We start from the raw sequence: 25200 nt of genomic DNA on the forward strand, positions 1-25200 counted from the left end.
CCGCCCTCCCAGTATCCGGAATCGGGGGTGTCCGGAGTGGAGGTCTGGGACGTGGAGCCTCCGCAGGACATGTAGAGTTGCTGCTGTTCTGCTGGTTCCGGGTACAGGAAGCTGGAGCCCAAGCCGTAGTTTCTCACCTCCAGGGTAGAGGGGCACCACAGCGATGGGACGGGGGGCGTCTGACGGCCCAGCTGGGGCCAGGTGCTCTGCGAGGGTGGGCTGGAGCTGCTGCCCAGCGGTCGGAGCCCGTACGCGGAGCCGTAGTGTCCGTGCTCTGCGTAGGCGGAGTAGGCCGGGGGGCATCGTCCGTAGTAGCAGTCCTCCTCCATCTCCTCCTTCACCTGGGTGGGGTAGGCCGGCGGGGGGCCCTGAGGTGGCAGAGGGACCGAGCCGGGCTGGGGCCCCCTGGTGTGGGACGGAAGGAGGGCGTCCCGGGAGGGGCTGTCGCCCTGCCACAGCGCTTTCTTGGCTCCTTTACACTTCAGGGTCCGAGCTCTTCTGTTCTGAAACCACACCTGGACAGGAAAGAGAGAGAAAAGGAGCGGGTTAGCTTCAAAGCAAGACAGATAAACGGCACATTCTGCTTTTGTGTGCCTGTTAATCATTTTCTGGGCAAACACACAGACTCCAATGGAATAGAGGGAGAGCAGCGGGACCTATCTAGCTGTTGTCAGCTGTCAGAACCTGTCGTACAGTCTATCTGTCACTTCAAACAAAAGCCTGATAAAAGCAGCTTGTGTCATATGAGATAAAGAAATAAAGTGATAGCGCTATCAAGAATTCTATGCAGGATACATTTGAAAACAGAGCCCTTCTTATGACAACAACCCACAGTACAAAAAGCCATACAAACACTAGTGTGTGTGAAGATAAAGAAATTGTATGCTTATGTATGATGCATGCATGTGGCACTGGCTGGACACTTAATGCCACTTAAATAACTTAAAATATATCATCAAGATGTGAAAAGTGACACAGTCTGAAATAAATGAAGCTGAGTAGATGAATTGTCTTGAGTGCATTCCCGTTTTTTAAATAATATTGCAGGGTATTTGCATCAGCTTTGCCATCACTTCCCAAGACACAGGGTTTTTCTGTGGGACGCTGACAAGGCGCGGGTCTTGTGCGTACCTGGATGCGTGACTCCGGCAGGCCCGTGGTCTGGGACAGGCTCTCTCTCAGGCTGATGCCGGGGTAGGGGTCGGTCTCGAAGGTGGCGCGCAGCAGCTCCACGTGCTCCTTGGAGAAGCTGGTCCTCTTCCTGCGGCTGGCGCTGCGGGAGGAAGCCCCGCCGGAGGCCACAGGCCTGGCATCGTCTGAGGGGGGAGAAGAGGGGCAGGTTCCACGTCAGTCACACTCAGATTTTAGACTCTTACTTGTCATTCTATTCAGTGTAAATTTCTCCTGGTACACTGGACCAATGCAACTCAACTGTACTCCACACTGATGCTCACAGATACAGAATATGTAGAGTGATATGTATAATCTGCTGTCCATAGTATGCCTTGGACTGCCATGCCCAGTGTGCATGGTTCTGTTGTTCTTGTACCATCTACATCAGTATGTCTATGCAAATTTCAACCTATCTTTGCACCAATGCCACCAAGAAGATTCTTGTATATGTATTGTACTTAAGTAGAGGGGAGGATGGAGTTGCTGTCCAGACAGTCTGTTTTCTAATATAAATCAGTGGATTATCTATGGCAATACAGTCTGCTGCACTCTTTCTTTTCCACTGCTCATATCAAACCTGGATCTAATATTTCCAAATTCTTGGTATGTTTTTGGCGTATTTAGGTGCCAGGTTGGTGAGTTTTGCCATTTAGGACAGTGTCAAAAGGTTTGAACAGCCTCAGGAACAAATTTGAAATTAATTTTTGTAGGCTTTTGTGTGATTGACAACTTGCCTTGCACTATCTGAACTCCATCCATGTAGTCCTCCAAGCAGGTTCAACAAACACTCTGAATTATTTGCAACTACTATTCGACCCAAGCCTAGTTCATACACACAATTTACAAAGCCAAGGTATAGCTGCAGATTGTAAAATGATGGACGCTAAATGGAGCAAAACAAAAGAATACTCTTGATAATCTTAACAAGTAAAAGCCCTTGTTCTTCTATATTGGATATAAAGCCAAGCATTCATTAGCATCTACTTACCAATGCTGGAGTCCTTCCACATAGTGGCGCTAAACTGGAGTTGCAGGTACCAAATGGATTTCCAATGTAGTTCCACGGAGGCAGAGTTCAGTAAGGCAGTGTGCTCCTCCACTGAGACTCTCTGAATCTCTGTGTCCTGTTTGGATCTGGGTAACTTTTATATTGATCACCTGAGACCCCAGAAGGCCATGGTAACCCCTCCCCAGAAAAGGTGCTGATTGTGCAGCAAAGTGTGCGTGTTGGGGTGGGGTGCGTTTTGTCTTTGAGGGTCGTCAGTAAAGAGAGGTACTCTGACCCAAGTGTCCTCCCTTCCACCCCCCATTATCACCTAATCCCTATCAAGGCGAAGGCAAGGTCATTGGCAAATATGGTACACTGGAGAGTGATGTTGGGACAGACCAAAGAAAATCTTTTTGAAATTGTTTGCCTCGTAGATACTACTTTGTTCTGAAAGCAGAGTGTGTGTGTGTGTGTGTGTGTGTGTGTGTGTGTGTGTGTTTGTTTGTATGGTTTCTTGTTCTGCTGAATACGTGACATGTCATATACTTTATGTAAAATTCTGGTTGCATCTTAATTGATAATCTTTATTGTTGATTTATGTCTCTGTTTGCTCCCGTTTTGATGTTGACATAAATATATAATTAAAATGTGTGGGGGGCCATTGTCATTGTTTACAAGTAGTTTGATGTCCTGTTGTTTTTTAATATGTAAAATGCATAAAATATATGAGACATTTTTCATCTTTCAGAGATATGGATGTCCCTAATTGTGAAATGATAAGATATCCAACCACAAAAATTGTTGTTATTATTTTTAAAAAATTGGGTTATTTTATTAAAAAAAAAAATACCCATAGCTTAATATTTCAAGACTATCTCCACCTCAGGTTTGGCTACTGAGTCAGCTGATGAGTGCTAAGTACAAACATCAGAGGCTCCGCGAACTGTTGAACATTAATCAACAAAACAATAGACTCGAAGAAATATTAACTCACAGCGCTTAGCGAAATGCAAAACACCATTCTGAGCCGAAGCCTATCAGCAGCTCCTGTATTCTTTTCATATGCAGAGCGGCTGCGTGTTATCACAAGAGGAAAAACAAAGGTGGATAATTATTCAGTGATTAATTGGACCGTTACCTACTCCCACTTTATTTACTACAGTAGGCTCATTACAGTGGATGGCTGTGTCAAAGTGAGTGGAGAGCATGACAGATAGTTTAACATGTCCAGGCCTTGACCAAGCTGTATGCAGATACTGTGACCTTTAACCTCAATGGGTCAAATGCTCCTGCTCTGTTCTCACATGCATTCAGGGAAAATGTCCATTAGTAAAAGATAATCTTTGATATATTGTATGTTCTTGTTAAAAAAAAAATCCAGTCTATCTCCCTTTGTAGCTCTTATTTTATTTCTTTTCCAAGCACTTGCTCATTCTACAGTCACCAGAGTATTGTATTGACCTTTGACCTCCTTAGTATTTGTTGCTTGTAATGTTGGTAATTTACGAGTTAAAGCTTATTCCATGGTTACACTTTTTCTAAGCCGCCTAGAATGTAAAATGTACTGTAAATGTTATCGAAATACATAATTTAAGTGCAGGTTTACTGGATAAGAATTAAATATTTCAAGGGGCAAGGGGCAGAAACAGCCGCTCTGTTTAGCTGTAGGTGAGATAGGAAGCCATGGAGGCAGCTTTGAACGGCAACTTTACCAGAATTATCTAAGAAAACAAAACAAGGCAAGACCATTCCTTTTTATCCTTTATCTGGCCAACTAGCAGGATCAATGTCTCCATGCTTTGAGACGGCTCCCGAAAGTCCCAGCCAGGCCAGGCAACTCTCTCTATGGTTTATCCAAATCCTATCAGACATTATGCTCTGGCCTTTGGCAGCTCTGGCAGCTCACAAACTCACTAATATCACTCACCGTTCACAAGCATCTATAGTCTCCATACAGCAAGTTATTCCACAAAATGATAAAGCTTGCACCATATACTTCATTATATAGTCTAAAAGGCAAAAACCCTTTCCCATTTTATCAACAAACCATCTCAACAGATTAAATACATGCTATGCGCAAGTTTACATACAATGATACAGTAAGTGATTAAAGATAACTAAAAGCCAGTTCAACCCATAGCCTATTCAGCTAATGCATAATCATTATAAAGAGCTTTGTTTGGTTATTGTCTTGTCACTACAGAAATCCACATACTCGAAAAGATAAAATGTCATCTGACCAGCTTAATTTTTCACATAATGCGTAAACCTCAGCATAAGAAAACAGTTATAAATCACATCTGTACATCTGCAGTTGAGGATTCATCGAGTTATGAAGGGGTAACAAATGTCTCTGAAATGGGCTTTTAGTGTGTAATTTAGTGATCAATTCATTATTAATTGGGATTGATATTATGGGAAGAAAAATGAAGATAAAGTAATAATGTCTTTGGATTGAATTAAAACTATTCCTGCACAAGTAAGCTGAGCAAACAGGTTAGGCTACTAAGTAGTCCTGATCCTATTCTAGCCTACATACATAATGTCCATCTGACATAAAAAATAAAGACTTACACAAAACAAGTATTATAAGTATTATTTTTTTTAATTTTTTTTTTTACTATTTTTTCTTTGTTTTCCAATTTGTATTTGGTAGATATGGAAAATCATGCAAAGTCACAACATAAGACTTTTTCTGAGGCCAGTATGGACTTTTTATTTTTTTATTTTATGAATACAAAAAGACCTCCTGCCAATTGCTGGCATGATGTTGGATGATGTATCCTACATATCCTACACATGCATTTGGGAAATTAGTGTACTGATGAATTAAGATTATCAATCATAACCTTGTTCGCCCCCCCAGAGAAGAGAATATAAGAATGACTATCCTGATCAGAGGTTTCACCCTGCTCCCTGTTATTTTTTTTTCATATGCTATCCAGTTCTCATCAACATGCATACTGATCATAACATAACAATCTGCTACTAGCAATCCGACCTATCACAATATTACAAATTGTCTTATTCCCCTACCATCTCTATCAAACATAATAACCCTATCCTACATGGTAAGTCCAACAAAGAAACTGAAGGGGGGCAGCAGTACAGGAAACCCTATGCTCTTAGGCTACAGTTTACCTACAGTATAAATGTTGTACTAACAACATTATATCCAACAATAACAACATCTATTCAGGTGAGGGTGCCTGAGAAAAGAAAATCCCAACAAGCAATGGTATGTAGGAGTCTTTGACTTGAAGAAGTATAGGGACCCTGGTGTACACCGCTGTTACTACACGGTCATATTTGACAGCGGGACCAACACGGAGCAGCCATGGCCAAAAGTGATGGATGCGATTACTTCAGAAGAACTAACCTCTTCTGGATCATTACCGTGACATTTTCGATGGGGTATTTCACTGTAAGTTAACGGAATCATATACAGGTGGAATCAAAGTAAAATAAAATGAAGATAGGCCATGTATTTGACGTTATGTGTCTCTGCTCTGCTACTGCCACCGTGTCAGCGATACGTGTAGCGGTAGCAACCGTTGTTGTGTTACTTAAAATGCACCCCGGGTAATTTATACTTTGCTGACCTGTGGAAATTTTGCATCTAACGTTAGATATTTGTTTATGTCATGTATTGTAATTTAACATTTGGTGTTTTGTGAAGATTTACTTTTATGTACTTTATGTAAGCAACATTTCAGGCCAATGCCAAGTCACTTGTTTTAATCTAGTTGATAACCGTATTGGTATCCACCCAATCGGGCATCTTCTCCAATCGGGAGCTGTCAGTTAGCATAAGTCAATACCTCTATGGTCAATACAGAGGTTTTGGGCAAAGTCCATTTTTTTAACGTTTTATTTTATAGAGAGAAACTTACGCCAAATTCCATGCTTAAATGTGTCAGTTTAATGGTTCCTTCATTATCGGCAAACGAACACACCTGGTACGACATGATTTAAGATACTATACGAGCGATTCGCTGCCGTACTACGATTCGGCATGCATCCAATCCACCAAGCAGCTCTTATTGAACTAAAATTACAACTTTTACAACTTGTTCACCCGTTATTCCTGCTGTCATCTCCCACAAAAGGCAGTACTGAACCAATTCAATAAGTTGAGGACTTATTGCAATAAAGCACTGCTTGGTCAATCATCGATATGCCGAATTTACCAGAACACCAAAACAATTCGTTAAAAGTCGTAAACATGTTCTCCGACGTGTGTCGCTTTGCGGATAGGCAAGGCAGCATTGAAGTACCAGCTTTTTTGAATGGAGTTTGGCTCAACTGTCTCCATAAAAAGTGAGCCAAGTTGAGCCGGGTAAAGTTCATATCTGAGGGTTACTATCTACCAGGGTTATCCCTCAGTGTCACAATACAGCTCAAATAAGCACGGCTAACATTAGAGTAACTTTCATAGTTAATATCTAACTAGTAACTAGTTCATATAACCTCTGACAAAGTTGTGCTTTAGGCTTGTTTGTGACATTTAAGCTCTAAATGAACAACTGAACTATGAGTTTCCGAGGGGCCCTTTAAACAGAGTAGGATAATAGCCTTTTATGTTGTCCATGCAGCAGACATAATCCATATGGCACACATACCTGACATGTCACAGGTGGACAGTGCATTGTGTGACTATGCCAGTTGGACTTCATTGTGATTGTTATTATAAAGGTGTCCTATTGCATTAGTAGTCTGTGTGAGGTTTTTACATAATTAATGGGCTAAGAGCTGAAATACAGTCTCTGTGTTTTGCAGTGCACTGTGTTTGTGCCAGAAAAAATCCCATTTGAAAACCTTGGTCCGCTTGGCACCTTGTCCAGATACCTTGTGGATAATCATGCCGACCTCATGTACAAAGGGTAAGTGAACCCACAGTGGCCACTGTGGCTACTGACAGCATGGGGAATACCGTTGTTAACTAACTCTATGGAGTAAATAATCAGGCAACAAAAGCTTTAAGATGATTAAAACAATCACAAACATCTGGGTTAGAGATACACTTAAAGTTTGGGGCTATATAGTGGACCTATATACAGAAAAAGCGATAATCAGACAAAAAAGTACATACAACTTAGTCTACATCCTCTCATAGGGGTTATGCTTCAAAATTACAACAGAGCTTATGTAAAACATCAAATTGCTTCTAATAAATCCCTGAAAACACCTGTAAAAAAAAAAAAAAAAAAAAAAAAGAGGAAATGAAAGCTAAAACTAGGCTAAGTGGGAAGAGGAGCTTTGGGTAAATATATCAGAAGAGGAGTGGGAAGAAACCTGTATGAGAACAAATAGAGCTGCAGCCTCTTTTGGAGAGAATATGCCTGGAAGACACAGATGACATCATTCTTAGCATCTGTTCTCGTAATTCTTCATAATCTGTTGGAGATACATATTTTCCTAATTCTTTATTATTTACTTATTTACAACATTACCTACTCAAATACATGTAGTTACTTGCTTCCGTTGTGTTTGTTTTTCCTGTACTTGCATCATTGCTGGATTACTTTATCAATGTTAATTTTGCTATACTGTACTTTCTATTTATTTATCTCTTTATGTATTTTTTCTCTCACTCCATAGCTGATAGCACATGGGTGGACATGCCTTCATTAAAAAGGAAAAAAAAAAGGTGTCATATTTGTAATTTAGCGAAATCTTGTCACTAATGAAATGGATCATTGATGTCAATAAAAAGGGTCAAGGATCAACTACAGGTGTTATATTTAGAATACAAAACATTTCAGAGAGTGATTTGAAACACATCAAATCTATTGTTGTATAACAAGCTCTAATAAAAAGTGCTGAGATTTTTCCTTCATTTGAATGGAAGGCAATCACTTCCCCAGTTTTTGCAACATGAATGGGATTCAAATGATGTGCAAAGCACCTTGAGAAGGCTGAAATACACTGTTTAATCAACTACACCCTTAATGATTTTCACCATTTCAAGATTGTTATCACCACATTCTCAGGTGGAGCACTTGTGCTAATCAGCCTTCCAGTCACATGACTGCTGTGGCAGCATTAGCATATGACACCTTGCATGAATACAGCAATTAAATGATAAGTCATGTGACTTGTTAAAGCTGAGCGTCCTCCAAGAACTGAGTCAAACTGGAAGGCATGGTTTGGTCTTTTGTGGTTTTGATCAATCCACTGCAAAATCAAAAACAATTTAAAACAAGTTGCTTTATGCTAAATAAGGATAAATAATAATAATGACAGCTGATAAATCTTTAATGGTTGCCTTTGTGACTCCCATTAATTCAACACTCACTAACTGAAATAGTGGCAGCTAGTTTTTGCTCATGTTTGTATGAGGAAAAACAAAAGCATGTCCAAGGAGGTTTCACCAGATTCCCAGGCCAAAGTACCTTCTGAATATGGAGGAAGACATTAATTATCTTTTAAGGATGATGTGGGAAATCACACTGAATAGACACTTTAAACTCTCCTGATGTTGAATCTTTTTGGAGTTGAACCCTCTTCTCTGTGTTCCAGGTGGTGGGCAATGTGGGCCGTTCATGTCTTGGAGGCCGTTGTTGCAATGAGGGTGTGCAGGTAAGAATGACAAGACCCTTTGTCTCCACTAGGTGGTGCTGTGATCTCATTTTTTCCCCCCCTTCATCTTACATTATAAATGAAAGAGAATTGTGTGTCCAAAAAAGCTGTAATCCCTGAAAAGCCTGAAAATTAATCTTGAGCATACGTCGGTATGCAGAAACCTCTAAGAGCTGCCTGTGTTAGTGTGCCTCTACTTCAGCTTCTGCTTCATCAGTATACTGGACTGAATGGGTGTCAGTTGGGTATGGCAAGTTGTGGCACTTGTCCAAATATAATCATGTGAGGCCAAAGTTAATCTTTTTATCATAATAATGGAGAGCAAAGATCAAGCAAAAACCTGCCATAAATCTATTTGGAAGTCATATCTAACTGACCAGGAAGCATTCAGGGCCAATGTTCCCTCTAGATTGATAGTATGACCTACGTCTAATGATTTATCACATTGACCAATAACATTCATATTGCCATTCCTGAGTTGTTGCTCCACAAATACAGCCGTTACAAGCCGGTTTGAATTTTTGGTGGCAAACGATATTGAATGCAGGGGTTTTGCCGTAGCTTAGGGTTTAGGGGATTAACGCCCCTGCTGGATCGCGGATGCAGTTAGACCGCCGCTAACTTTGTCGTTTTTTCCCCCCGCAGCCAGAAAGGCATCGACAACGCGGCGACCCGCTGCCTGTGGTTCGTCCAGACCGTGCTGTTCGGCTTCGCCTCGCTCGGCCTGCTCCTCAAGTACGACCCCGAGCGCCCCAAGCAGCACTGACGCCCACGGGAGAGAAGCCTCACGCCGCACAAGCTGAATTTAGAAAATCGAATCGCTACCCCTTCTCCTTCACTGTCCTCCCTTTAGATATGAAGTCCCGCCGAGGGGGCGAGGAGGCGAGGGAGGACACCCGAGCCTCTCCCGTTATAGATTTTCATATAACATAAAAGCATAAACGTCAAAGCTGAAGTTGGATAGAAACTACTAAATGATTTCTCACTCAGTTTATACTGAGTATCTATACTGTGATCTTATGCTGGACCAACATAACTATTTAATTCCATGAGATTTTATACACAAAGCTCAGAGATTACAGTAGACATAATGTTGATAATAATATAAATAATATAGTGATTGACGCATCACTATCCTCAGAGGCCTTCTGAACAAACCATGATAATATGAGCTGCTCTAGGTACAATACGTAGTGCAATACAACTTTATACCAGCATTCATCTCAAGTGCTCTCTTGTGCTGATCGTGACAGAACAGGAATTGTTTACATAGATATTCTGAGCGGATATATCGCAGGAATTATGGGGAAAGTCCTATCTGTTTCTGCGAAAGGGGAAACTTTTCTAACAAAATGTTTTGTACTCTAATGATGATTGCATTCAGCTCGGACGGAGCTGATAATGGTATTTTTTCCCTGCCGCGGCGCTGGAGATAATGCCAGACAGATTGGCTGCAGATGGTGCGCCGCCGCCAGCCTCAGAAGTCGTAATGGATGAAACGAGAGGAGCTGCCGTACACATGTTTCAGGCTCACATTTGCCTTTCAGATTGAAGTGCTTTGAATTCAAATCTAAACCAGTGTGCTTTTCTCAACACAGAGATATGAAATAAAGTGAGTGACTAAGCTAAATGACACCTATGTTTTGCTGTCTTATTCTCATTTGTCTGAAAATGCTCAAAATGCTCTTTGACTTTATCCTACATTTTATTGGAGAATTGTTTAAAAGAATATGATAAAAAAAAACATTAAACTATTTTTTTTCCTGTGGGTAATGGTGAAAATCAGTTTTAACTTATGATACATCAAAGAAACCAATGTAAACCAATATTACATTACTCTAACTTGTCCTTATAAATCCCAACTCTGGATTTGGTTGAATTCACACAGTTATTGCAGAAGAAGCTTTTGATGAATGCGGCTGCTGTGCTTCTGTCACACAGGTAGATAGAGTGAAGTCGTCCAGACGAGGTGAAAGCAGTATCCCAGGGTCAGAATGTCCTCTGCTAATGAACTTAGAGCATTAGCCCGTCTTAAACGGGCCTGGTCTTCACTGGAGCTGTCTCCAGGCATTAATCAGGGACGATACCATCGTCTCCAGAGTGAGTCAACACTCTCACTCTTGGGGAAATAGAACAAACTAACTAACTTTCCTTTACTTCCCCACAACCATCACAAAGTCTCAGCTCATAGAATATGTCCATTTTTAATTTGCAGAACACATTTGTTTGGGTTAACACTACCACTCCAGAGAATTTTATAAACAGAAATATATACAACAGTTTAAAAACAATGTGCTTTGAAAAATAGATCTCAGATATTGTCATTGTGTATGGAGCAGTATAGAGGAGTAAGCCAGCTTCTACAGTCTAACCTGCATATGTGGGACAGCAGCTAATGAACAGTGTATACTGCATGCTGTGGGATTAATGGTGAGTGTTAAGCACTATATTCAAATTCAACATATTGCAGTAGAACCACTTTACTCTCTAATTACATAGTGCCATGATGAAAGAACTTAGAGAAGCAGCATAAGTAGTAGAAGTAATAGTAGAAGTAGTACTAGTGTAGTAGTATGAGTAATAGGTGTGCTATAATCTCAAGGCTTTTAAGTATGAACTGAACAGCCATTGCCTTAATGTGTTTTCATACAACAGAGTTCATATATGATAAAAGTGTATGTTGTGTATGTGTGTTCTGTCACACATTTTTAAGAATATGTCTTGTTTTGCGTTATTGTTTCAGTTTGTGTTGTTTTTGTTAGTGTTGTTGTCTGATCACCGGTCCAGCCAGCGCAGAGAAGGGTAACGCTCACACAGTGTCTTGCGGAGCTGAGTGCTCTGTGTCTTATCCCTGGTTTCCACCACACACTCCACCTGTAAACACACACACACACACACACTCATCCAGTTAGCTCTGTGACATCACACGCACACGTCCAAAAGTACACACACAGGCTTACGGCAGTGAATGAGCTGCCAGCCAAATATGCAACAGGACCGAGCTTTTGACACTGGCAGTGAATGAACCGTGCTGCACCGTTACTTGAGTACACTGCAAAATCCATCATAATTCCACTTGTTTCCAATGCAGTTTCACCTGATTGGAGAAGTTTTCTTGAAACAATAAGGCAGATCGCTAAACTGGTATCAAGAAAATTGCCCTGAAAACAAGTGAAATCCTTTCACTCCATCACTGGCAGGTCTTTTCACTTGTGATTTTACCTTGTCTTTTATCTGTATTTTTGTCCTTCTAGGTCATACACAGGTCTTTGTCCTGCCAACTCACTGTCAACTCCAAGCCAAGATTTCCATGTCAATGCAGGTAGAAAAAGTAGTGGATTGGAGAGGAGGAGGTAAGGTAGAAGGAGGGGAGATCAGGGGCCAGTTGCATAAAGCTAGTTTAAGACTAGTCTAAGCCTTAGACTGGTCTTAGATCCTCAGGTTGGAATAGTCTAATTAAGACTGTCTGTTACTTAAATATTACAACTGATTTATTTTGAGGTAGGAATGTTATCCACCTTCCCCCCGGCTAATCTTGAGTTAAGAATTTTGTTGTTATGGCAACGAGTCGGCCTAACTGTCAGAGTGGGACATTTAAATACTGTAGCTGTTACATATAAGATGCCAAATCTTTGGTTTTTGGGAAGAGTCTGAAGAAGAGAGCGAGTCTCTAGAGACAACCATTAGAGATCTACAACAACCAAGAAGTAAGAACAGGTAAATATAAATGTCTATAGCAAGTTTGACTTAAAAGTCACATTTAAGTCTAAGACCAGGTCTATCTTTATGCAACTGGCCCCCGGTCTGTGTCGGCCTACCTTGGTCTTGAAAAGCTCTGACTTGTCGTTGTGCCTCCGATGGCAGACATCCAACAACCTGGAAGGAGAGAGATGGAGAGAAAGAGAGAGAGAGAGCAAAGAATTAAAGGTGACATTTATGAACGTATATAAATGAAACAGACTGGCCAAGGTTAGCGAAGTGCAGGGGTTAGAAAGAGGCTAATTCGGTCTAATGTCTATTTTTGTGTTTCAGAGGTGAACTGACTGTCATGCTGAACTCTGTAATAGACCTTGTTCCCACAGCGGCCATTTTTAAGTCACACTAGAGCAAGAGCAAGTACAAGTACAAGTTGCCTACTATCACTCAACACAGTGTATGCTAAAGTGTTAAGCATAGAACACCGGAGCGAATGATCTACAGGAGGCACATGGATGATTTTGGTGTCTATGTTCTCATTACTTAACAGTTAAGTTGTCCAACGGGCCAATCTCCCTAAAACCCAGTGTATTCCTTTAATATTTAACAAGCCGCTGTTCTTTGTGCCAGTGTGAAACCCACCGGACGTCCTCTCTGGACAGGAAGTCCAGCAGCTTGGCCATGTCGCCTGGCCAGTCTCCCAGCTGCACCGAGAACTTGCTGACCCGGTCGTCCAGCACCAGCGCCCGCTCCACGCACTGCCTCACCAGCTCCAGCTCCATGTTAGCGCTGCTCACCACCACCGCTACCCTGCAGCAGAGACACGCATAGAGGGAGACAGACAGACAGAGAGAGAGAGAGGGAGTCTTGTTTCATCTGCAGCCAAACAGATTATCGCTGCTGACGAGAGAAATCCCCGCACTGCCAAAATGTCAGCTTTTCAGGCATTAAGAAAAAGAGCTCTACTTGCAGAGTGATGACTATATTTGAAATGATACAAAGGGTTTTGACAGGGTTTCTCACCCCCAAGATTCCTAAAATTTGCTCAACCCACAGAGGACTGTGAAATCCTCTGATTTGTGGTAGTTGCCAGTTTTTTACCTGACAAAAGCATTTAATTAATGCTGGTCTGTATTCATATCAATGTATATAAATCTGCAATCTTGAGGATGACCCGAGCAGCTGAATGCTAACAGTGAAGTGGTTTAGTGGTTAGAAAGACCTCTTCGTCCTTCAACTGGAGGACTCAAGTTTAAGTCCCCATGTTGGCAAGCGTCCACCTCGCTGACGTGTCTTTGAGTCAGACACCAAATCGAAAGAGGAGAGCACTTCCCTGTGGTGTTCAGCGAGGTATCACAATATTAACAAGTCCGACCCACTTTTTGCCCTTCAGGTCCGGTAGCTGTCCGGCCAAGATGGCGGCCAGCCCCATGGCCGCCTCTGTGTCCACGGTGGAGCGTTCGAACTCCTGGAACCGCAGCATCGCCACCAGAGAGTCCTCCTCCCTTTGAGTGAGAGATAAAAGAGAGAGAGAGAAAAAATGAAAGGTTGGGAAGCCGTGGCAATTCAAATGTGGAATTTGTAATTATACAGTGGGTTTCACAGTTCTATGGGTTTTGAAAGGGTTTAATTCCAAAATAATCAAATCCACTTTTAGAAGAAAATATTACCTGAAATTCAGTCAGTATTTCTAAAACATGAATGGATTCTATGCTTGAATACATAACTGCTTTTCAAGTCTTTTGATGACTCATAACTTTAACAGAAACCTATTATCTGCATTTTTAAGCATAGGCAGCAATTATTTCAGACGTTGGATATCTCATTTTTGAATGAAACTTTTCAAAATTGAGTGTAGAACTCTGCTGTATAGATGTAATACCTGACAGAGATGACTTTGTCTACTAGTTTCTTTGCCAGCTGAAAGGTGTTAACACCCAGTGAGTGCTCCACAAGATCTGACGGCAGAGACAAGACATGAAGGTTAGGTTCTGTTACTGCAGAAGAGAAATGATAGAGCCATGTTAGCTTTCAAATGTGAACAATGATCAGGGTTATTCCAAAGACATTACCTCCATATAGTTTCTTATTGGGGTTGCTGTGCATGTCTTTGAGTGGCCTGTCTGTCTTCAGGGACTGTAGCAGGAGAGGGAAACCTTCTGGTTCGACTCCCTGTGGAAGAAAATCCATTGTTAGAATTAAAATTCATAGTGTTTCTGATTATACTAGCATTATACTAGCTTTATATTGAGTTGTTGTAACCACCTTACACAATTCATGCCTCATTCACAAGGCTTGATAATCCTTGTTCCCCTTTATCTACACTATAATCATAATAGAAGTAGCATTTATAGAATTAGCTTCACAGAATTCACCTGGCCAGTCTATTTCATGGAGCATGTGGTGCTAATATTATACTAATACTACCACATTCACTGTTTGTTTCGAAAGTTTCAAAATAAAATTGCTCATGCAGCAACCTGTCCACTACAATTAAATATGCTACGCATTACATTTTAACAGCAATAAACTATTATCACGTTAACTGTGAGACATTAGTATGATTACTGTATAACAAACGAGAGCATCGCCAAGAACAGTGGCAGCTTCTGCCAGTTTCGACTGCATTTTACATTGTGTGTCGGATTTAGTGGGAAATCTGCTGTGTTGCTTTACAGCACAAAGTTAGATTGCTTTACTGCACAGAACAGGAAGAGGGCGCTGTTCTTCCAGTGCAAACAGAGTGAAAGCTTGCAGAGTTTCTCGCAATGGCAGATGGTGTAACAAGTGAAAAACTAAAGGAAAAATCACTTCCAACATATTTAGTAAAGTCAAAGAGAAAAACACATGCAGAGTGAAGCCGGAGACAAGGAGTCGGGACAAGTAGCAACATTATGATAAGAAGCAAAGGGGGTTTATGGGAAATGTGGTCTCAATTTTGAGAAACACTAGCGCTAATAATACCACTGGTGTGAGATAAAGGCTACCAATCATCTCGACCATGGTCTCATTTGTTTACGGTAATTATACCAAGGTATTACAATCAATTTGACAATGATATAATGATGTTTAAACCTAACTAACTTTAACTACAAAAACCGTCTAACATGGCTAACTGAGCGTTAACTTACTATGACAAGAATGCGTGGGTTGAGGTGTTTGATGGCTGCGGCTGTGCCAGCCAGCAGACCGTACTGCCCACCAGCGGGCACCACCACTGCATCCAGCTTGGGCACTTGCTCATAGATCTCCATGCCCACAGTGCCTAGTCCTGCCAGGTACACTGCACTTTCATCTCTGATGAAAAGAGACAGGGAAAGAACAGATCAGAAGGTAAACACTGAATGTTTTTAGAGTGTCCTGGTGGTTTAGCAGCTATAGGCTAAGCTGCATGCCATGCACGCAAAACACCATGGGTTACAACCTGACTCATACATACCATCCCCTTTCTCATTCCTGTCTCTCGCATCTCCCTCCATTATACACAAAACAGAATAGACAAAAACAGAATATATTTTCTTGGATAGATCTATGCAATAATACAATAAGTCTTCCTCGTGTTTGCCTGGTAAACCCACAGTACATTGGGGCTTTACATGAAAATACAAAAGTACAACTGAGGAAATTAGGAGCAGATTGTGTGAGAGAAATGACTTCCAGAAAAATCATTTCAAGATTAACTTTACAACTATGAGCCAACATTTCATTAGGAAATCCAAATGTAACAGTACTATGACACATCCTTTAATATTAGGAATGTGACATGGCCGATACTGCATGAAATTCTTCATGGGTGTAAACTCACTTCAGCTTCACCATTTGTCTCCATTAGTCTGGTGGTTCAAAAAACATAATTCGCCAGTATCATATGGCGGTTATACCCTTCACTAATTCACTGTCGCAGTGTCGGACCAACCCAGCTTAGTCAAGATAGACTCTCCTGTTACTGCTTTAATTCTGATTGGTTGAGCTGATGTTTTACCCTTCGGCCACCATACACTCTCTCTGACAGTGAGCCAATCATATCGAAGAAAAACAGTGTTCCAAAATCCTCTCTGGTAATTTGAATTCTGTTGCACTTCATGATGAATTATAAACTTAACCAAGTGAGTGAGCAAGTTTAAAATTAAAACATTACCTGATTCTATAACACAAAAAAGCATTGAAAACAGGCAGGGTGACATATTTCTATGAAAATGGCCTGTACATTTCTTTAGTTTACCAGCTCTTTGCAGGTGAACCAAAAAATTACGGACACTGTATCAGTGCTGCTAATGGCCTTCAGTTACATATACCTGCCTTGCCTCAATATATGACGAACCCTCTTATGTGACATGTCAGACTGAGTGTCAGTGAGACTCACTCCTCCAGGTAGAGGTATCCGTTCTCCCTGGCCAGGTGGCGGGCGTGGTTCTGGGAGTCCCGGGCCGTGCTGCCGTAGGAGATGACCATGGCACCGTAGTCCCTGTAGATCCTGAGGCGGGGCGAGGAGCAGCAGGACGGCATGATGACAAACACCGGGATCTTCAGCTCCACCGCATGGTGGGCCGCGGCCATGGAGAAGTTACAGTCCGTGGCCACGATCACCCCCTTCCTCTGCTGCTCCTGGAGGCACAGGATTGGTGATGATGAGACACAATACACAAATATATCTAAAATCATCTTAGGGCATTTTGATGAATCATGTATTGTAGCAGGACACACAACCCAATTATACTTTCAGATATATTTCAGGACAAAGGCACAAAAAGACATTAAATGAACCTCAACCCAAAATCTACTGTTTTTTATTGAATCAGCAAATATGATTCTTGTGTTGTTGTTAGTGCATTGTAATTTCAAAGGAGATGGCATTTTCAAAGTGAAAAATATACATTTATATTTGTAACTTTTTGTGCTTGCAGCTACAGTTTTCATAGACCACTGCATTAACTCTACACTCATTCCAGTGAGAAATGGAGTAATGTGAATCTTGTAAATTAAAAGGCCAAGAGTAATACAGATACATTAATAATAATATGGTAATAATAGAGATATTATCTAACCTAGTAAAGACCTCACAATGCACAGGATCAATTCCTTCACCTTCATTGTTCAGGTTCATTTTTAGTAACTATATCATTGTCAAATTAATTGTGATATTGGTATAATTGTTGTAGACAAATTAGACTATCTGTGAGTCTCCACCTCATGCCAGTGGTATAGCTAGTGCTAGTGTTTCTCAAAATGAAGACCACCTTTCCCATAAACCCTATTGCAAAGAGGATCTTTGCTTCTGCGGTCAAAGCTTAGCGTTCCCGAAGAGGATAAACATGTCGGAAGTAGTTTTGCCTTTCAATCCTTCCACCATCTGCCATTGCCAGAAACTGTGAAATCTTTAGCTCTGTTTGCTCAGGAAGAGCAGCGCTCTCTAACTGTTTTGTGCCGTAAAGCAATCCAGCTGATTTCCCTCCATAGTCAACCCAGTGGCTCACAGTGTAAAATGCAAATTAGAAGCCATTAGAAGCTGTCAATCTTCTCAGCGATGGTCTTCTTTGTTTACAGTAATTATGCTAATGCATAATGCCAAAATGAATGTGGTAATGATTTATTGATGTGAAAATGCCACGTGTAGCACCTTTAAGACTGACAGCCACGCTTGCACTAGTCTCACTAGACCAGACCTTTCTCCACAGCGCTGTACACTTGCACACACATAAATACTGTATATACACATGCACATGCATACATAAACACAGACACACAGACACACACACATTTCTTGGCCATTGTACATTAAAGCTGCACGTAGACATGACAGACATGAAAGGATCATCTTCTCTCTCTCTCTCTCTCTCTCTCTGTGTGTGTGTGTGCGTTTACCTGTGTGAGGGAGGTTAGCAGGTACAGCACTCCCCTCTCCTTCACAGAGCCTGTGTAGTGGAGGTGCTCCTTCTTCAGGTAGATCTCCATACCGTACTGTTTGGACAGTCTGGAGTACTGGACACACAAACAAGCAGCATTTTGAGATCAGCTATATCCTTAATATCAGGGCCGTAGTGTACAGTAGGTTAACCCGCCTAAATTCAGTTTATCTACCTTGTTTATTAGTGAAATAGAGTTTTTACACTACATTTTTAAGCTGATATAAACTTTATTATCTAAATTCATAGTATACATTATAAGAAGTAGATTCAGTCTTTTCAAGAGAAATAAAAGATGAATCAATATTCCTCTGAATATACATTTTTAATTTCATTAGATGAAACTTTAATGATCCCTGTGGGGAAATTTGGTTGTTACACCAGAACATACTGGGATAAAAGTAGTGAAAAGTATGATAATATGCAAAGAAATGTGCAAAATAACAGCAGGAGAACATGCTGAGACAGAAAAAATGTAATGAATGAACATAAAAAATGTATGATACAATCTATATGAAAAATATTAAAATATATGCAGTATGAAAATATATACAAATATCAAGATATAGGCATCAAAATAAAATATCAGAATATGAATAAAAATATGTGAATTTAAAGTATACTGTATATACAGAAGGTGCAAAGTGTGTGTCCTCCTACATTAACAAATCTACAGAAGGCCAATGCTATACATTTGTAAAAAAACAACAACATCAAATGTATATGATAAATATACAGAATGTGCAGATTTGGATAGGCACATTATTAGCTGTTCCTTTATCAAAACTCCAGATAGAGGTACCAGTACCTGTAATAGTGATCACCAACAGGAGGTCAGAGGTCACCTGCCTCTATATCAGCCACCACATCACTGTACACTATAGTAAGTCATGCTATATGCTATACCAGCGTACCGTGCAGGGTGTCTTCTGTATTCCGGACTGGATTTTGAAGGCCGCGGCGCTGATGTCCTCAAAGCGGAGGTACTGGGGAGTGGGTTTGGAGGGCACCGCAAACTCACTGACTCTCCTGGTCTTGGGGGGGTCCATGAGCTGCACCTCAGGGACCCCCACTACCTTGGCCTCCCACACCTTCACGTCCCCGTTGAGCAGTTCCTCCTCGCCGAAGTCCTTCAGCCGCTCCGGCTCGATGAGGGTGGGTCTGCGGCCCACCATGCCGTTACTGACGGGGCCTCCTTTATAAGAGCTGCCCGGCTGACTGGGGCCCAGACGCAACTCATCTCTGGGCAAGAGAGAGAAGGAAGAGGTCATGAATAACTGCAGGATACAAAGTTTCATTCCCAAAGGAGATATCCTTTGGGAATCCTTTCCGCAAAAATGATTTATAGCACAAAATGAAAACAAATTATACATATTAAAGGATAGTAGGCAACGTACAACCTTGGGTCTTACACACTGGTCACCCTGGATCCTCTAAAGTGTAGAGCAGTGGTTCTCAGTGGGATCTGGGGACCCCCATGGGTCCTTAAGTGGGATCCAGTGGGTCTCCAGCAAAATGAGCATCATATAGCCTTAATTCACTAGAAATTATCTGACTTAGAGAATGTATAAAAACAACAATTCTAATCACTATTATCACTATAATCTTATGAAATGAGTGTCTGTGGTCTTCTTTATGTATATCTAGGGCTCTGTAACGTGACAACGTGACAATTTAAGAACCCATGGTTTAGATATTAAATGATGAACTTCAGTTCATCATTTAAAGTTCAATTTTAAAATGGATGTGTAGTGTTTTGGAAAGGAGCTCTTCATATGATATTTACATAAGATACTTTATGAATATAATTTTGAGAATCACTCACATCTACAGTACACATATGTCTGGTAGTGAACCTTTACATTTTTCTGCTCATACCTGCACTATGTTCATCCTCACTGCACATCTCTATACAGTCTGGGTCTTCTCAGTATATATATGTAAATTCAATTTGTGGATACTGTGCTATACATATTGCACATATTGTGTATGGTATCAAAATGTGACCTCTGGAAGATGGTAGTAAAGCTATTCCCTGAACAGAGCTACACACAGCTTCACTATCAAGATACGCTGTAATAGCTGCAGGAAACCACAGCCTGTTCATTTATAAACCCAACCCACACACACCAGGGCTGAGTCACTTCACTTTTAATTCACTCAGTTCAAAATCCACGCTGGCACTGCAATTCAAACATCAATACTACTGCCTTCGGTCTCAATAACGTTTGAGATTGGATGGAAGAATCTTTCTACTGCGAGAGTTTTACAGTTTTGGAGTTTTGAAGGAAATCCACTTCCTGAATTGATTGAAGTGGAAGTGGACTGACCTTAACCCTGGCATACGTGTATGTGAACACCTACCCACCTACACACACCCACACACACACATTGTGCACACACTCAGTCTGGATGCCTCAGTCTGAGATGAATTGATTCACCTTTCATGTCAGCTTCCACTCAGTGTGACTGATCACATCTGTAAGTCAACTTGTGATTCATTGGGTTGTTCAGCTCTTCTTTTCAGGAGACAGACAAACGATTAAAGTGGTAATAAGGGCCGAAACTGAGAGAGTTTGATTGATAATAGCTCACTAGATTCAATATAGTCAAGCAGTGCTATCCATCTACGTAGTTCAGTTTCACTCTAAATCTCCTAGCTCTTTCACTAGTCTAATGACATTGCACAAAAGACTGGATTGGTTTGTGGGTTTAGTTAATTAGGGGGCTCTTTACACAGTATAAACAAATAATAGGATTACACCCTATCACTTAGCCACTAAAGCAGATCACAAATGGTTAACAGCTAAGGTGGAAACTTTAAATACATTGTATGTGTGCCAGTTGTATGCAGATCTATAGTAGTTGCAGATCATTTTGTAGGTTTGTTTGTTTTATACCTGCTTGGAGTACCAGATGGGTGGAGTTTGCTGTATCAGGACAGTTCAGAGAGCCCTAGGTCAATGATACAGAGTTTTCTATTGTTAACATGCTACCTCAGCTAGCATCGAGAGGCCACCAGGTGGAGTACCGTTCCCAAACAAGCATCTGAATTTCACTCAGTGTTGCCAGCATTCCCCAGCTCTGGCCCTGAGAACGGCCCAATCTATTTATATCACAATGATCTGCCACAAACAATACTGTGACCTTTCACCTCGTTCAGCCTCGCCCATTACTGCCCTCTGCCCTGCTAGTCACTTTCTCATTGGCATACTGTGTGTACTTATATGAAACTGTGAAGAAAAACATTGCCGGGCCTGTGTTGACTGAGGCACTAGTGATTACTTTAGGTGCGTTAGCTCAAACGTATACCTCAAAAACACCATCAAAAGGGAGCAGGAGCCTGCACACCAGCCAGTATCAAGCCTCAAAAAAGGACATTAAGAAGGTGAGATAGTAAAAATAGGTTCTTTTAATTTGACATGGTGCAAAATATCTCAGCTTCTTAATGTCCTTTTTGTGCAGGCTTCTTTTCCCACTTGCATGAAAAAACCCATATATGGAAAAAAGCTTCCCAGCTAAAAAGTTCAGCTATCATAATGTGCGCAATGTCAGATGTTCATATCAAAGTACTTAGCTATAGCTTAGCCTGAGACTAGTCTAACCACACCCATATGACCCTATTCCTTGATGTTGCATCACAGTACCCACAATTCTGCATCTGTATGTAATTCAGATGAGTTAAATTGTATTTTCACATTCTTTTTATGGTTTTTGTCTACTTATGTGCCTGAAGGGCCTGGAATGCTCTATAGGACAATATAGTGAGTGCCAGAAAGTTTAGACACTCACATCAAAGTATTTGAAAGCATCCTAATTGTCCTGATGCAGTAAACCCCACCCATCTGGTACTCCATGAAACAAACAGTAGGAATTATTTGCAACTCATATTTGACCTAGGTCTGATGTCTTGCATTAACAATAGTGTTGAGAGGTAATGCACAATATACTTCTACAGATACTCACTGTTACCTCTTTTTGTTTGATTTCCAGAAAAAGACCCTGTACACCAATTTTTTTTTTAACATCTCTCTGTCTTCCTGTGAGATATCTGTCTGTGTGATTTACCTGGGGAGGAAGAGGAGGATAAAGGAGAGGACCAGGCGGAGGAGGAAGCCTACCAGGGCCTGGAAGGGAGGGAGTAGCTCTCCTCTCCCACCATAACCTGGAGTGGAGCTCAGGGGGCTAAAAGAGGCTGAGGAAGACGAGGAGGAAGAGGAAGAGGGGGAGGCCATCGCTGCTGTGGGCCTGGAGCTGGGAGTAGGAGGTTTCGGATGGACCGTCTGAGGAGAGATACAGCTGTCAGAGGGGAGTTTGGAGGCCTTGGATGTGGGAACGGGCGCAGCCAAACATGGATTTGGAAGTATTTTAGTCACAACAGACGGTTTTGTTGATTTCCGTGTGTGATTAAGGTGAGGAGGAAGCGGTGGAGGAAGAGTATGGAGAATTGAGGACGTGTCTTTTTGGGTAGGCTGCCAACAAGGTGAAGGAGAGGGAAGGGAAGGAACTGGAGGAGGAGGAGGAGGAGGAGGAGGAAGCACTGTGGCTGTCAAAGCAGGAGCTGTTCCAGGAGTCAAACTAGGAAGTACAGCGGGATGCTGTGGCTTCTCCGGGTCTTGGGATGGAGGCTGATTTGTGGCCTGGGCAGGGGCTACATCTGTCACTACAGGGTTGATCTGGCTAGGGGAGAGGTCTGGAGGATCGGGGGGATCACAGGTTGTAATTTCCCACCTCTGCCAGAAGGGGTCATTCTCCTCGCTCTCTTTAATTGCTGGCCGGGGTGAATGCAATCGCTCAAGTCGCTCGGTCAAGTAGCTCGAGTAGAAAAACTGAGCGGCAAAGTTCATCCTGTACGATCCACGTTCCTCCTATAGTCCCAATGGTCTGTGTCCCTCTCCTCCTCCGGCTGCTATGTTGTGTCCGAGGGATAAGAGGACACTGACTGGTGGTGCTCCCGCGGTGTAACGTCCGCTGCCCCGGCTCCCTCCCTCCTTCACCTCCCCACGGGCTATTTAAGGAGGGATTACCCTGGGGCACGTGCTTGGTGGCCCTGCAGCCTGTCTCCAGTGGCCTGGCCCCTCCCAGGCGCTCTATTCCTGGGCCCAGACCGGGATTACGGCCCCATTCTGTGACGTAGTGCTAATCAGACGGTCTAAGGGGATAGATGCAGACTTAGGGTTTATCTAGGGAACAATGATCTGGAGGCTCATCCACACAGAGGAGACGACTATGGATGGAGGATCAGAAATGAAAGATAGCGGGGCGATGGGAGCCTGAAGGGTGGAGACGCAGGTTTGTGACCAGAACATTGCAGTTCGAGTTGAGTCCCTGTACCGGAAAAATCAGGGCAATCAGGAAAGAGAATTGAGTAACGCTATTATGTCCTCCCTCCATATTTAGCATCGAGATGCCCCAGAGCAAGGCACTTCACCCCAAACTGCTCTGCATAAGATGCTCAGAGGGCAACAAAGTAGAATATCTGTATTTAATGCATAATGTAGCTCTCAGGTATCAGTGTTTATAACAGTATGAAAGTGAAGCAGGAGGTTGCTGAAGAAGGAGCATATCTTTTCAGCAAGCCTTCCCTGGATAAATGAATGTTAAATAAACTAACAAACGAACCAAATCCATAGTGCAGTGCAACACTAGTGGTGGGGAAGAGAGAGACGGGCTGCCGGCCAGAAAGATAAGCAGACAGTGTTAGGGAAAGTGGAGAAGAGGTAGATTGGTTGCTGCCAGTCCACAGCAGGCAGTCTAGATCCTACTCAGTCCTGATCGGATGTCCAACGTCTCCCTCACCTCTGAGCTGAGGAGCGACAGCGATGCCAGCATTCCCTGTCCAGATACGCAGGGAGATAACGTAGACTGCGCAACTCAGCTCAGATCACTATGGAATCTGCATAATGAGAGATAATCCCTTTAGCAGACATGGCTCAAATAGCATTTGCAGATAGATCTCAGCGTAGTGAATGGTGTACCAGGCGGGTGGGGTTTACTGCCTCAGCACAATTCAGATAGTGTCAAGTAAGTTGTCAATCACTGTTTGTATTGTGACTTATTGGACGGAAAGGCTTATTTTTAGCACTGATAAATGACCCATAGTATGCAACAGGTAAATCTGAGTTTTACATTTGCTTTTTTTGTAAACACTGGATTAAAACAGGCCATACTTAAACACATAGACTTAAACACATACAGACTTAAACACTGACTTTTGGGGAATTTTGACAGCAGGATTGGCACCAAAATCATCTCTGTGAGTTGATGGTAGATTCTGTCTGGTGCTCATGCCAACGCTTGAGCACCAGATGCTAACTTTAGCTAATGCTAAAGGTTTTGCGCTGTTGATTTGTAATGGACTTCAGTAATGATGACGATTGAGATTTTGTTTTCAGAAGTGAATGGATCTACAAGCCATAGAATAAAAACCAATACCAATTTTGGATTACTAAAAGATTATTGTTCATACTTTCGATAATGCTAATCGTCTACAATTACTTAACATACTGTATGCTAAAGTGTTAGCATGCGCACCAGACAAAGCTATCTACCAGAGATACAGAGATGATTTTGGTGCCAATCTTCTCACCACATATTGGGTAAGGTGATGAATGGACCAAACAACCAAAAAGCCACAGCAGTCCTTTAAGACGAGCTAAGAAAGTTGTAAGAAGCATATTGTCAAAAATCAAACTCTTCAAGAGCATACGTGAATTTATTTAGACCGTCAAATAAACTGCTGATTGTAAGCACAGCATGTCTACCAAAGGATTAAGAGACAAGCGAGGGGATCCAAAGGTGAAGGTGAGCTAATGGCTTGTTTTAAAAGCAGAGGGTGAAGCTTTGTTTCTTTTGATG

General features: G+C 41.9%; 3 protein-coding genes across 3 annotated transcripts; 1 reads left to right on the forward strand and 2 right to left on the reverse strand.

The window, feature by feature from the left end:
* Positions 1-51: 51 nt before the first annotated feature.
* Positions 52-2183, reverse strand: mxtx1 (mix-type homeobox gene 1; the record flags this gene model as incomplete). The annotated part of the gene is made up of 3 exons (XM_071544694.1): positions 2162-2183; positions 1132-1316; positions 52-515 (listed from the first exon to the last, which is right to left on the reverse strand). Coding segments are annotated over exons 1-3 (671 nt in total), but the record flags the coding sequence as incomplete, so codon positions are not given.
* Positions 2184-5466: 3283 nt separating this feature from the next.
* Positions 5467-10379, forward strand: tmem254 (transmembrane protein 254). Its single transcript, XM_071544699.1, has 4 exons — positions 5467-5585; positions 6941-7044; positions 8684-8743; positions 9389-10379. Exons 1-4 carry the CDS (start codon positions 5499-5501, stop codon positions 9507-9509), a joined length of 372 nt encoding a protein of 123 aa, XP_071400800.1. The 5' UTR covers positions 5467-5498; the 3' UTR covers positions 9510-10379.
* Positions 10380-11422: 1043 nt separating this feature from the next.
* On the reverse strand, positions 11423-23189 carry LOC139665618 (L-threonine ammonia-lyase-like). The gene is made up of 11 exons (XM_071544700.1): positions 23074-23189; positions 19257-19584; positions 18302-18418; positions 16803-17044; positions 15571-15736; positions 14512-14611; positions 14322-14397; positions 13819-13944; positions 13082-13249; positions 12562-12619; positions 11423-11617 (listed from the first exon to the last, which is right to left on the reverse strand). Exons 1-11 carry the CDS (start codon positions 23187-23189, stop codon positions 11519-11521), a joined length of 1596 nt encoding a protein of 531 aa, XP_071400801.1. The 3' UTR covers positions 11423-11518.
* Between the last annotated feature and the right edge of the window lie 2011 nt (positions 23190-25200).

The sequence above is a fragment of the Centroberyx affinis genome, unplaced genomic scaffold (genome assembly GCF_046629955.1).
Source record: "Centroberyx affinis isolate AG114_WGS23_722 - 3 ecotype Tasmania unplaced genomic scaffold, CSIRO-AGI_Caff_v1 ptg004632l_1, whole genome shotgun sequence".
In the NCBI taxonomy this organism is placed as follows: Eukaryota; Metazoa; Chordata; class Actinopteri; order Beryciformes; family Berycidae; genus Centroberyx; species Centroberyx affinis.

Excerpts from the sequence above, each read along its gene's own strand:
- tmem254 (XM_071544699.1), top strand. The coding sequence starts at position 5,499 with ATGGCCAAAAGTGATGGATGCGATTACTTCAGAAGAACTAACCTCTTC. Across the intron at positions 7,045-8,683 it reads GCCGACCTCATGTACAAAGG|GTGGTGGGCAATGTGGGCCG; the intron begins GTAAGTGAACCC and ends TCTGTGTTCCAG. Across the intron at positions 8,744-9,388 it reads GTTGCAATGAGGGTGTGCAG|CCAGAAAGGCATCGACAACG; the intron begins GTAAGAATGACA and ends TTCCCCCCGCAG.
- LOC139665618 (XM_071544700.1), bottom strand. The coding sequence starts at position 23,189 with ATGAACTTTGCCGCTCAGTTTTTCTACTCGAGCTACTTGACCGAGCGA. Across the intron at positions 19,585-23,073 it reads AATGACCCCTTCTGGCAGAG|AGATGAGTTGCGTCTGGGCC; the intron begins GTGGGAAATTAC and ends TCTCTTGCCCAG. Across the intron at positions 14,612-15,570 it reads ACCCACGCATTCTTGTCATA|GGAGTCGAACCAGAAGGTTT; the intron begins GTAAGTTAACGC and ends TTTCTTCCACAG.